Here is a 12,287-nt window from a genome sequence, read left to right as displayed (position 1 = left end):
ATAATTTCAAAAGGCCTACTTTATAGGCTTCTATTGTCTTCCACCACAATATCCTCCACAGATGGCGCTTCGCAGAAACACTTCAACAGCAATATAAAATTCAATTTTCCTCAATGTATTTTCGCGGTTATCTACAGATATTCACATAAATTCAACTAATCCCAAGCATAGGCTTTTCCAGGAGTTGGTAGTTTCGCAGCACTCGTCGAACTGTAAGGTAAAATTTATCAGAAAGTTTAAAAAAAAACCAAACTCCATTTTCATACCCCTTCTCGCCTTCGGTGAGCAAAACCCGAGTACAATCCGAAGGTGGTTTTACCAGACGACGAGCATCACGATTCACATAGTAGTTGGCAGACAATCTACAAAAACAAAATCCTCAATTTTACAAGGAAATAAACCCAATTTTCCACGATATTACTTATGAGCAGGACCTCCAGGAATGTCTGGAGGTGGCTGAGTTCGAGCAGCAACTCCATCCTCAAAGCGAAGAGCATTGGTGTGTTTGCGCTGCAGAGACCGTGGGAATTATGTAATAACATGCAGTTTTTCTATGAATAATGTATTACTTACTCCAAGAAGGAAGCTCCTCACTTCACGTAGAATTGGGGAAATGTCCCGTCTAGCGGCATTTGCCATTTTCAACCCCGATTTTCACAAGAAATCACACTCCAAAAATTTGCACGCAAATCAAAACAAACATGCGAAATGTCAGTTTGTATTTCTCGGTTCAGTTGGTAGAGGAGCCACTTTAATAGGAAAATGCCAATAGATGGCCCCAGTGTGGTTATTTCCCGCCAAATTACAATTCTAACCAAAAGCGGGATTGTGTCTCGGATAAGAAATATCGTTAAAATTTGAAATATATTTCGTGCGTCACGACTAAAAAACACTGAGAAAAATTATTATGGTTAAAAAGAAAGTGAAGGTTCGTCATGATGACACGACAGATAGTTAAACTGGATTACGAAAAGGAAACTTAAAAAAATAAATTGAGTTATTATTATTAGTAGTCGCGTATTATTACTATTAGCATCGTGGTATCAATTTAAGAGCATTGTGGCGTCAATTTAAGAGAATCGTGGCATCAATTTAAGAGCACCGTGGTATCAATTTAAGAGCATTGTGGCATCAATTTAAGAGCATCGTGGCATCCAATTTAAGAGCATTGTGGCATCAATTTAAGAGCATCGTGGCATCAATTTAAGAGAATCGTGGCATCAATTTAAGAGCACCGTGGTATCAATTTAAGAGCATTGTGGCATCAATTTAAGAGCATCGTGGCATCCAATTTAAGAGCATTGTGGCATCAATTTAAGAGCATTGTGGCATCAATTTAAGAGCACCGTGGTATCAATTTAAGAGCATTGTGGCATCAATTTAAGAGCATCGTGGTATCAATTTAAGAGCATTGTGGCGTCAATTTAAGAGAATCGTGGCATCAATTTAAGAGCATCGTGGTATAAATTTAAGAGCATCGTGGCATCAATTTAAGAGTATTGTGGCGTCAATTTAAGAGAGTCGTGGCATCAATTCAAGAGCATCGTGGTATCAATTTAAGAGCATCGTCGTATCAATTTAAGAGCATCGTGGTATCAATTTAAGAGCATTGTGGCGTAAATTTAAGAGAATCGTGGCATCAATTTAAGAGCATCGTGGCATCCAATTTAAGAGCATTGTGGCATCAATTTAAGAGCATTGTGGCATCAACTCAAGAGCATCGTGATATCAATTTAAGAGCATTGTAGCGTCAATTTAAGAGAATCGTGGCATCAATTTAAGAGCATCGTGGTATCAATTTAAGAGCATCGTGGCATCAATTTAAAAGTATTATGGCGTCAATTTAAGAGAGTCGTGGCATCAATTCAAGAGCATCGTGGTATCAATTTAAGAGCATCGTCGTATCAATTTAAGAGCATCGTGGTATCAATTTAAGAGCATTGTGGCGTCAATTTAAGAGAATCGTGGCATCAATTTAAGAGCATCGTGGCATCCAATTTAAGAGCTTTGTGGCGTCAATTTAAGAGAATCGTGGCATCAACTCAAGAGCATCGTGATATCAATTTAAGAGCATTGTAGCGTCAATTTAAGAGAATCGTGGCATCAATTCAAGAGCATCGTGGCATCAATTTAAGAGCATCGTGGTATCAATTTAAGAGCATTGTAGCGTCAATTTAAGAGAATCGTGGCATCAACTCAAGAGCATCGTGATATCAATTTAAGAGCATTGTAGCGTCAATTTAAGAGAATCGTGGCATCAATTCAAGAGCATCGTGGCATCAATTTAAGAGCATCGTGGTATCAATTTAAGAGCATTGTGGCGTCAATTTAAGAGAATCGTGGCATCAATTTAAGAGCATCGTGGCATCCAATTTAAGAGCATTGTGGCATCCAATTTAAGAGCATTGTGGCATCAATTTAAGAGCATCGTGGCATCAATTTAAGAGCATTGTGGCATCAATTTAAGAGCACCGTGGTATCAATTTAAGAGCATTGTGGCATAATTTAAGAGCATCGTGGTATCAATTTAAGAGCATTGCGGCGTCAATTTAAGAGAATCGTGGCATCAATTTAAGAGCATCGTGGTATCCATTTAAGAGCATTGTGGCGTCAATTTAAGAGAATCGTGGCATCAACTCAAGAGCATCGTGATATCAATTTAAGAGCATTGTAGCGTCAATTTAAGAGAATCGTGGCATCAATTTAAGAGCATCGTGGTATCAATTTAAGAGCATCGTGGCGTCAATTTAAGAGAATCTTGGCATCAATTTAAGAGCATCGTGGTATCCATTTAAGAGCATTGTGGCGTCAATTTAAGAGAATCGTGGCATCAATTTAAGAGCATCGTGGTATCAATTTAAGAGCATTGTGGCGTAAATTTAAGAGAATCGTGGCATCAATTTAAGAGCATCGTGGTATCAATTTAAGAGCATCGTGGCATCACTTTTAGAGCGTCGTGGTATCAATTTAAGAGCATCGTGGTATCAATTTAAGAGCATCGTGGCATCAATTTAAGAGCATCGTGGTATCAATTTAAGAGCATTGTGGCATCAATTTAAGAGCATCGTGGCATCAATTTAAGAGCATCGTGGTATCAATTTAAGAGCATTGTGGCATCAATTTAAGAGCATCGTGGTATCAATTTAAGAGCATTGTGGCATCAATTTAAGAGCATCGTGGTATCAATTTAAGAGCATCGTGGCATCAATTTAAGAGCATGGTGGTATCAATTTAAGAGCATCGTGGTATCAATTTAAGAGCATTGTGGCATCAATTTAAGAGCATCGTGGCATCAATTTAAGAGCATCGTGGTATCAATTTAAGAGCATTGTGGCATCAATTTAAGAGCATCGTGGTATCAATTTAAGAGCATTGTGGCATCAATTTAAGAGCATCGTGGTATCAATTTAAGAGCATCGTGGCATCAATTTAAGAGCATGGTGGTATCAATTTAAGAGCATCGTGGTATCAATTTAAGAGCATCGTGGCATCAATTTAAGAGCATCGTGGTATCAATTTAAGAGCATCGTGGCATCAATTTAAGAGCATCGTGGCATCAATTTAAGAGCATCGTGGTATCAATTTAAGAGCATTGTGGCATCAATTTAAGAGCATCGTGGCATCAATTTAAGAGCATCGTGGTATCAATTTAAGAGCATTGTGGCATCAATTTAAGAGCATCGTGGTATCAATTTAAGAGCATTGTGGCATCAATTTAAGAGCATCGTGGTATCAATTTAAGAGCATTGTGGCATCAATTTAAGAGCATCGTGGTATCAATTTAAGAGCATTGTGGCATCAATTTAAGAGCATCGTGGCATCAATTTAAGAGCATCGTGGTATCAATTTAAGAGCATCGTGGCATCAATTTAAGAGCATCGTGGTATCAATTTAAGAGCATCGTGGCATCAATTTAAGAGCATGGTGGTATCAATTTAAGAGCATCGTGGTATCAATTTAAGAGCATCGTGGCATCAATTTAAGAGCATCGTGGTATCAATTTAAGAGCATCGTGGCATCAATTTAAGAGCATGGTGGTATCAATTTAAGAGCATCGTGGTATCAATTTAAGAGCATCGTGGCATCAATTTAAGAGCATCGTGGCATCAATTTAAGAGCATCGTGGTATCAATTTAAGAGCATCGTGGCATCAATTTAAGAGCATCGTGGCATCAATTTAAGAGCATCGTGGTATCAATTTAAGAGCATTGTGGCATCAATTTAAGAGCATCGTGGCATCAATTTAAGAGCATCGTGGTATCAATTTAAGAGCATTGTGGCATCAATTTAAGAGCATCGTGGTATCAATTTAAGAGCATTGTGGCATCAATTTAAGAGCATCGTGGTATCAATTTAAGAGCATTGTGGCATCAATTTAAGAGCATCGTGGTATCAATTTAAGAGCATTGTGGCATCAATTTAAGAGCATCGTGGCATCAATTTAAGAGCATCGTGGTATCAATTTAAGAGCATCGTGGTATCAATTTAAGAGCATCGTGGCATCACTTTTAGAGCGTCGTGGCATCAATTTAAGAGCATCGTGGTATCAATTTAAGAGCATCGTGGCATCAATTTAAGAGCATCGTGGTATCAATTTAAGAGCATCGTGGTATCAATTTAAGAGCATCGTGGCATCAATTTAAGAGCATCGTGGCATCAATTTAAGAGCATCGTGGTATCAATTTAAGAGCATTGTGGCATCAATTTAAGAGCATCGTGGCATCAATTTAAGAGCATCGTGGTATCAATTTAAGAGCATCGTGGTATCAATTTAAGAGCATCGTGGCATCACTTTTAGAGCGTCGTGGTATCAATTTAAGAGCATCGTGGTATCAATTTAAGAGCATCGTGGCATCAATTTAAGAGCATCGTGGTATCAATTTAAGAGCATCGTGGTATCAATTTAAGAGCATCGTGGCATCACTTTTAGAGCGTCGTGGTATCAATTTAAGAGCATCGTGGTATCAATTTAAGAGAATCGTGGCATCAATTCAAAAGCATCGTGGCATCAATTTAAGAGCATCGTGGCATCAATTCAAGAGCATTGTGGCATCAATTTAAGAGCATCGTGGTATCAACTTTAGAGCATTGTGGTATCAATTTAAGAGCATTGTGGTATCAATTTAAGAGCATCGTGGTATCAATTTAAGAGCTTCGTGGTATCAATTTAAGAGCATCGTGGCATCAATTTAAGAGCATCTTGGTATCAATTTAAGAGAATTGTGGCATCAATTTAAGAGCATCGTGGTATCAAATTTAGAGCATTGTGGTATCAATTTTAGAGCATCGTGGTATCAAATTTAGAGCATTGTGGTATCAATTTAAGAGCATTGTGGCGTCAATTTAAGAGAATCGTGGCATCAATTCAAGAGCATCGTGGTATCAAATTTAGAGCATTGTGGTATCAATTTTAGAGCATCGTGGTATCAAATTTAGAGCATTGTGGTATCAATTTAAGAGCATTGTGGCGTCAATTTAAGAGAATCGTGGCATCAATTCAAGAGCATCGTGGTATCAAATTTAGAGCATTGTGGCATCAATTTAAGAGCATCGTGGTATCAAATTTAGAGCATTGTGGTATCAATTTAAGAGCATCGTGGTATCAATTTAAGAGCATCGTGGTAACAATTTAAGAGCATCGTGGTATCAATTTAAGAGCATCGTGGCATCAATTCAGGAGCATCGTGGCATCAATTTAAGAGCATCGTGGTATCAATTTAAGAGCATCGTGGCATCACTTTTAGAGCGTCGTGGTATCAATTTAAGAGCATCGTGGCATCAATTTAAGAGCATCGTGGTATCAATTTAAGAGCATCGTGGTATCAATTTAAGAGCATCGTAGTATCAATTTAAGAGCATTGTGGCGTCAATTTAAGAGCATCGTGGTATCAATTTTAGAGCATCGTGGTTGTGGGGCACCTTTGAAAGTGGGGAACCTTTGAAATTGAGATTTTTCACCTAGGGTAAATGTCCTAATTCAAAACCATTTCCAGACGCTTTAACTTTGACAGAAGATTCAACACATTAAGTTCATATTTTTTTCTGAAGAGAATTACATAAATTTGCTCCTTGACTCTTCTAGAATGTTACTGTTCAGTGAAAATTCTTTAGACATAATTTGAAAACTTCTTAAATACAAGAAAAATACGCGAGCATAAAATGCTTCTATTGGAAACAAATTAATCCAAATGGAGACAAGGGAAAGTTTCTAATTGGAGACAAACAGTGTAAGTGAAACCGCGACGAAAGGCTTCCAAAACCTTGTTGAGTTGCTCTTGAGTGCAGGATTTGTTCTTATTCCTGAGGGGCAATTCACGAAATAACCAGTCAAAATAGACAGGGCGGCGAATATGGCGGAGACATATTTGGTGTGGCGAATAGTGAAATAATCCTAATTAATGCATTTTTCAGTCTGTCTTTATTCGCCGAAAAGTAGGCAAAACGCAATTGCCAGGTAATTTATAGCGCGTATTTAAAATTTGGAGTCGTTATAATATTTTAAGAATTTGAATATGCCTCGAGAAGCATTCTAATTCTAATTCAAATACCAATATAATTTATATTTTGGTGTAGTTTGTTGATGATTGAATGGTGTACTTATATTGCTTCATATCCATCATATTAAATAAAATAAATATCGCAATATTGGTTTAGTGCAAATATATATGTTTATATAATATTTTAATCCATTTTTCCAAACTAACTTTGAGTTCGTCTTAAATTCTAAATACAATTTAAACTTTAATGGCGCTGGCACACCTTTTCAATTGAGTGAAATTCAACCGACTGAAATTCTACCTCTTACTCTTTCAAACTTAAATTTAGATGTGGCTGTCTCTTTCTGCCAAATGAAAATTGAAATTTCAATTTCATTTTCAATTTTCGTTTGACAAAAAGGGACAACAATATCTAATTTTAAGTTTGAAAGAGTAAGTGGTAAAATTTCAATCGATTGAATTTCACTCAATTGAAGAGGTGTGCCAGCGCCATAAATATTAAAATGTTAAAAAATTATTTGGGTATTGAAGATGTCGTCACATATATTTTCTAAGAATTATGATAAATGTTGTAGTTTGTAAAGATCAATTACCTCTCGAGAGTCAGGAGTAGTATCGGAAAAATTTTATTTATTCTGATAATAAAAATTTTATTCATTTTGTACTTAAATGTGGTAAATGGTACTTCAAACGATGCAAATATAATATATTAGATGAGTACATATATTCTGTCAGTAGAAGACGTTGAAAGTTTGGAGTGGTATATCTCAACTCAACTCCTGATGAACATAATTGAATTAGTGAACTATTGTTGGAAAGCTTGGCTCATTAGCTCTTAGAATCTGGTATAAGCAATATGCTATGGGTAAACCATGGTCATCCAGAACCATTTATGTCGAAGAAGACATTTTTTGCAACGTCATTTTTGGTCATCCACTGTTGGGACCAGGAGTGATCCACAATTCTTGCACATGGACTGTTTGTTAGAGGAACTCAAAGGGTATAATTTGTGGAAGAAACTTTGTTTTTGGACATCACACTTTCTTTTATTCATCGACTTTTGCAAGAATTTTGAAATGTTAAACGCAAGGAAAAAATTACAGAAATCCTTCTATCCCATTTTCTGGACAAACTGATGAAGATATCGACTTGGAATGTTCTGAGTATCCCCCCATAAGTTGATCCAAGGAATCCAAATGTCACTTCAATTTCATCCCCACGTCTATCCTTCCCCTCCAGAAACCACTCTTTTAGGAATATCTCAAGAACCAGACCATCGATGCATTTCATTTTTGGATATGTATTAGAGAGTGTCCTAGCAGACATTTCATCCATACATCTCAAAGACGCCCGACCTATTCTTCTTGCTCATTCTAATAATCTGGTCAGAAGAGCAGAATTTCTTCTGATCAATTTTCTGACCAAAGAGACAAAGTTAGCGACTTTAATTGTTCTGGGTACCCCCCAAAAGTCAACCTAACGAATCGAAACAACACATGCATTTGCCTTTCATCCCACTCCATGTCCTCCAGAAACCACTCTTTTGGGAATATCTCCAGAAATAAACCATCGATCCTTTCCATTTTTGGATATGTTTTTGACATGGCCAAGGCGGACATTTTGTCCTCAGACACCAATATCATCCAGGAATTCCTTTTTGGGATTTAGAAAATAAGTGTTTAAACTTTTAAACAAAATTGAACCTTATCGTGATATAATTCAGGTGCACAAACAGATTTAGATGCTAAATTACATTGTGATATGGCTTAGTTCCACTTATATATAGGAGAAAAATCCCAATTTTAAAGGTGCCCCACTTTCAAAGGTGCGCCCACTTCCCCCTACTGGTTTTGACCTCTGACCTAGAGGGAGATATTGTGAGAACAATGAGAACTTCCGATGTGATATGTCCCTCCTCTCCTTTGACTTGTGGTTTTTATTTTTTCTCTCTCTAAAATCAATTTCAGGAATTTCGGGGCTGCTCGTTCTATTTCTCCTGGAAATTTCAAGTAAAATATCTGCAATGTATTTTTGAAAAGTAATTAAAACACATGATTCTCATTTATGCCTTTTATTCCACATAAATGCGAAAAAAAATCAACATAACTGGAGAAATACAATAATTTGAAAAGGTATAGCTTTTAAAGGATATATATTATATAATAAATGTATTGGTATAATGTTCTTCTGCCCAGCCTAACAAATTGCACTATGGTCACAATAAACTGGATTATATGGCGTCAAAAGTCATTATTTGTCGGTTGAAATTAATCCTAGTGATGAAATCTAAATAGTTTTTCGATAAATACAATAATCTTAAATGTTTTTGTTTTTAAGAGACAGTTTGCATGTTTAATAGCGTGTAAAGGGTCTTTATAATAGTATTGAGTACACATATTTTGGCCTTAATATTCTATTTACTATCATCTCATGTTAAATTTCCTCAAAAAATGGTTCCATTAGATAGAAAACTATATATTTTCTACTACATCTATCATGGTTATACACCACCTACAGATATTTCTTTTTTTTTAAGGAAAAATAGAGTGTTTTCTTTAAATTCTTGATGATCAAGGCCGTTTCATCTTTTGCCATGGATTTTATATATATTTTTTTTTTCATTTCTTCACCTCCAGACAATAAATTCCCTTTTAAAAAAAAAACACTACCAATTTGCAAATGAATGCCAGTCATTGATTTCTTTTTTTTCTTCAAATTCAATCGTCTTTTCTAGAGTACAAAAAAAACGTCCTAGAGGTATATAAATGTAAAGTTATATCAGTTGAAAAAAAAAGAGAGAGGAAAATATTGATCAAATTGTAGAAAGTAAATATATTTTTCACACCTAACATGAATATTCTAAATTGAAAATATTCAAACAATTCAGCACCAATCCTTCAATCTACAAAGTTACAACCCTTCTAATTAATTATTCAGTCCAATTAACAATAAAAAGTTGCTAATCTTTTTGTTTTTAGCTTAAATCCTTCTCCTTCTCTATAAATCCTTTTGATCTTTCTCTCTCTTTTCATTATAGATTTCTTTCTTTTTTTTTGTTTTGCTGCAACAACTCTTTGATTTGTTGCAAAAGTGGAAATGAAGATATGCACACAAAATGCTATGGATATCTTTTTCTCTTTTTTAATTTTAGAATTTGCATGGTTCAACTACTCAATATAAAATATCGAAATTTTTGCATATTTTTTTTTCATTCAATTAATTTATAAGTAATAAAAATATTTCAGGTGAAAATCACTTGAAGTGAATTGCTGTGATATAATAAAAATCATTGTATGATCAAGTTTTTCTTTTTTTTAAACTCTTATAGAAGAAATGCCAAAAAATTAACCATCTCCTCTCCTTGCAAAGCACACAATTAACGTGACTTCTTTTTCTTACTTATATTTTTAATGATCTGCGCCTCCAGGCGGTATCTTTTCTGCGCCCACTTGCCGCCAAAAAAACCTCCTCCTCCTCCTCCTCATCTCGACCATTGGGAAAATAATACACGATCAAGATGTCAAGATCACTATCATTTGCAATCGCACACGAACCAATTTTTGACTGCCTTTATGGTCAATGGGATTTTTAATTATCAGCAAAAGACAACTTAAGCAGTTGCTGCTACTTTGCCAGCAGTGAAATTTCTTCAATTGCAAACAAAAGGATTTTTTTTGCAGCATAAAATGGAATTTTCATAAGGTCAGCGCAGGTGCGAGGGAGTATCTTTTAGGCTTTTACCAATGTCGGCTTCTGGTATTGCAGCTTTTCTCTTTTTCTTTTTCTTTTTTTTTCAATTAAATTTGGAGCATTTCTTGCGGGAAGAAATTGATTTCACCCATCATTGGCAGATTCAGACGGCTCTCAGTTTCCTTTTGTTTTTTCACTCAAACTCCTCCGGGATGGCATTTTGTGCGGACTAATGAGAGAAAACTTTTAAACTTCTTTCTCTCTCTCTCCTTCTCAACCAATATTCAACCCCCGGCACTTTATCAGTGACACACTCTCGGTCAGTAGAGATCTGTGGTCTGTCTGACAGGAGCCGGAATTCGGCTGATTCCACGATCACGGCGTGGTGTTGGTGATGCAACACCCGAGGCACTCTCAGTGGACGAGATTGTAGACCCAGTGGATTTCTTTGATGTTACAGTGACCTTGGTTGGGCCACTTCCGGCACGATCCAATGCTCCATTGCTATTTACCCATGCTGTAGTGAGATCCAAACTCTCATACTCACCCGTAACACTATTTTCCCTCTCATACTTGAGCAGAAGCTGACGCATCTTCTCCAAAATCTGCGAATCACTCTTAGCACTACCCGCCGCCTGTAGGATCTGCTGTGCCAATGGTGATGTAGCAGTCTTCACTGGGGATGTCGTAAGGGATGTCGATTTCATTCGACGTCCATTCTTATCATACTGTCCAGATACCCTCGTTCCCGTTGAATTCCTGTGAAACGGACTTGTGCTGCTGGCCGATCTCGAAGGTGGTGTAAAAGTTTCTGTTGTCAAAGATGACCTCTTCTTCGTCTCACGCCCATTCCATGTATTCTTCTCTGTGGCTGTAGTCTCCTTCACTGGCGTTGTCTTCCTCACACTCCGATATACTGGAGTTTTTCTGGCTACCAGAGGCAATCCTGTGACAATTTCACCACTATTTTCAGCACTCTTTCGCCTCGTGGCCATTGGTGATCGCGGAATTCGACTCACAGGCTTCTTCTGACCATCATCATAGAGATTATCCGAAAAGCCAGTCTTTCTGAGGCCAGTTGCACTGGCAATGTCTACTGTTATCTCGTCTTCGGTGATAAAAATGCCCGATTTCTCAAAGCTATTGCGTCCATCGGGAGTTGTAGCTGGTGTCCTGGTGTCCAGTTCATCAGCAACTGGGGCAGTGGCAGATTCGCTGCTTTCAGCTGTCTTTGTACTGGGTTCCTCACTAGGGGAGACTTGGGAGTCATTGGATGCCTGATCGAAACGCGCTGTACAGAATTCAATTAAAGAATTTTAATTCAATAAGTAAAAGATCATTTTCTGCAGGAAATATGGGCGTAGCGAATTTTTGAATTATTTTATAGAATGCTAAGACAGTTTTCAGTCTAGAGGTTAAGCCCAATTCCCTAGGGTCACAAAACCTTAAACAGCAACCGATAGGTCATTTGCCATTAATAATAATAAAATCCTAAGTCAAAATTTTCCAAAAAATCATGACTGATAAGATGTTAGAGAAGTTAAGCCATATGGCTAAGCCTTAGGTCTGAAGCCCGTATAACACTACCTAATGCGGTCTTCAGACTAGAGGTTTAGCCCAGTTGCTGAAGGTCTCGAAATCCTAAATAGTAATCTTTATTGCTTTTTCAGAATTTAATAGGTCATTTGTCTTTAATAATCCAATCCTAAGTTAAATTTTCCCAAAAAATCTTGATTGTTGAAGATTTATAGAAGTTAATCCTTTAAGGACGATTGGAACACCGGTGTCCCATAAAAAAAATAATTTTTCCTGACTACCTAAAGTTATTTTTTCTTATGTTTGTGCGTAATTTGCAAAGTAGGAAGTTGAAGGAAACTAGGATATTTTTTGGAAGTCTCCAGTTATTTGTTAGATAGTAAATTTTTAAAGTCAAAAATGACGAATTTTTAAATTCTTATAATGAAAATTAATTTAAAAGGGACAGATAATCCTAACCGGCTTATGCAGGTGAGATTCTTAACGTGAGCTAACTCGGAGTGCATGCAAATTCGATTTGATGCTGAAGTAGGGAGACGCCATTCAGTTATCTTAAATCAAATT

The 12,287-nt window shown here is 36.7% G+C and overlaps 2 protein-coding genes across 3 annotated transcripts in view; both read right to left on the bottom strand.

Annotated features, from left to right (window-relative positions):
• Nucleotides 1-94: 94 nt before the first annotated feature.
• Nucleotides 95-736, bottom strand: LOC129806881 (NADH dehydrogenase [ubiquinone] 1 alpha subcomplex subunit 7-like). The gene is made up of 4 exons (XM_055855701.1): nt 574-736; nt 422-510; nt 267-362; nt 95-210 (listed from the first exon to the last, which is right to left on the bottom strand). The coding sequence occupies exons 1-4, from the start codon at nt 637-639 to the stop codon at nt 156-158; spliced, it is 306 nt and encodes a 101-aa protein (XP_055711676.1). The 5' UTR covers nt 640-736; the 3' UTR covers nt 95-155.
• An 8,799-nt stretch (nt 737-9,535) lies between these two features.
• Nucleotides 9,536-12,287, bottom strand: part of LOC129806868 (GAS2-like protein pickled eggs) — an 89,741-nt gene continuing 86,989 nt past the window's right edge. For both annotated transcript variants that reach the window (XM_055855680.1, XM_055855688.1), the window contains exon 10: nt 9,536-11,478. In XM_055855680.1, coding sequence (XP_055711655.1) covers nt 10,508-11,478 — 971 coding nt within the window. In that variant the 3' untranslated portion in view covers nt 9,536-10,507. The remainder of the gene's footprint in view (nt 11,479-12,287) is intronic.

The sequence above is a fragment of the Phlebotomus papatasi genome, chromosome 1 (genome assembly GCF_024763615.1).
Source record: "Phlebotomus papatasi isolate M1 chromosome 1, Ppap_2.1, whole genome shotgun sequence".
In the NCBI taxonomy this organism is placed as follows: Eukaryota; Metazoa; Arthropoda; class Insecta; order Diptera; family Psychodidae; genus Phlebotomus; species Phlebotomus papatasi.
The sequence above is the reverse complement of the archived record's forward strand: the minus strand, read 5'-3'. Positions and strand labels throughout refer to the sequence as shown.

What these genes read in the sequence shown, in the direction of transcription:
- LOC129806881 (XM_055855701.1), bottom strand. Translation starts at nt 639, where the DNA reads ATGGCAAATGCCGCTAGACGGGACATTTCCCCAATTCTACGTGAAGTG. An exon ending in TGAGGAGCTTCCTTCTTGGA is followed by an intron (nt 511 to 573) that starts GTAAGTAATACA and finishes CGGTCTCTGCAG; the next exon opens with CGCAAACACACCAATGCTCT. An exon ending in CCTGGAGGTCCTGCTCATAA is followed by an intron (nt 363 to 421) that starts GTAATATCGTGG and finishes TTGTTTTTGTAG; the next exon opens with ATTGTCTGCCAACTACTATG.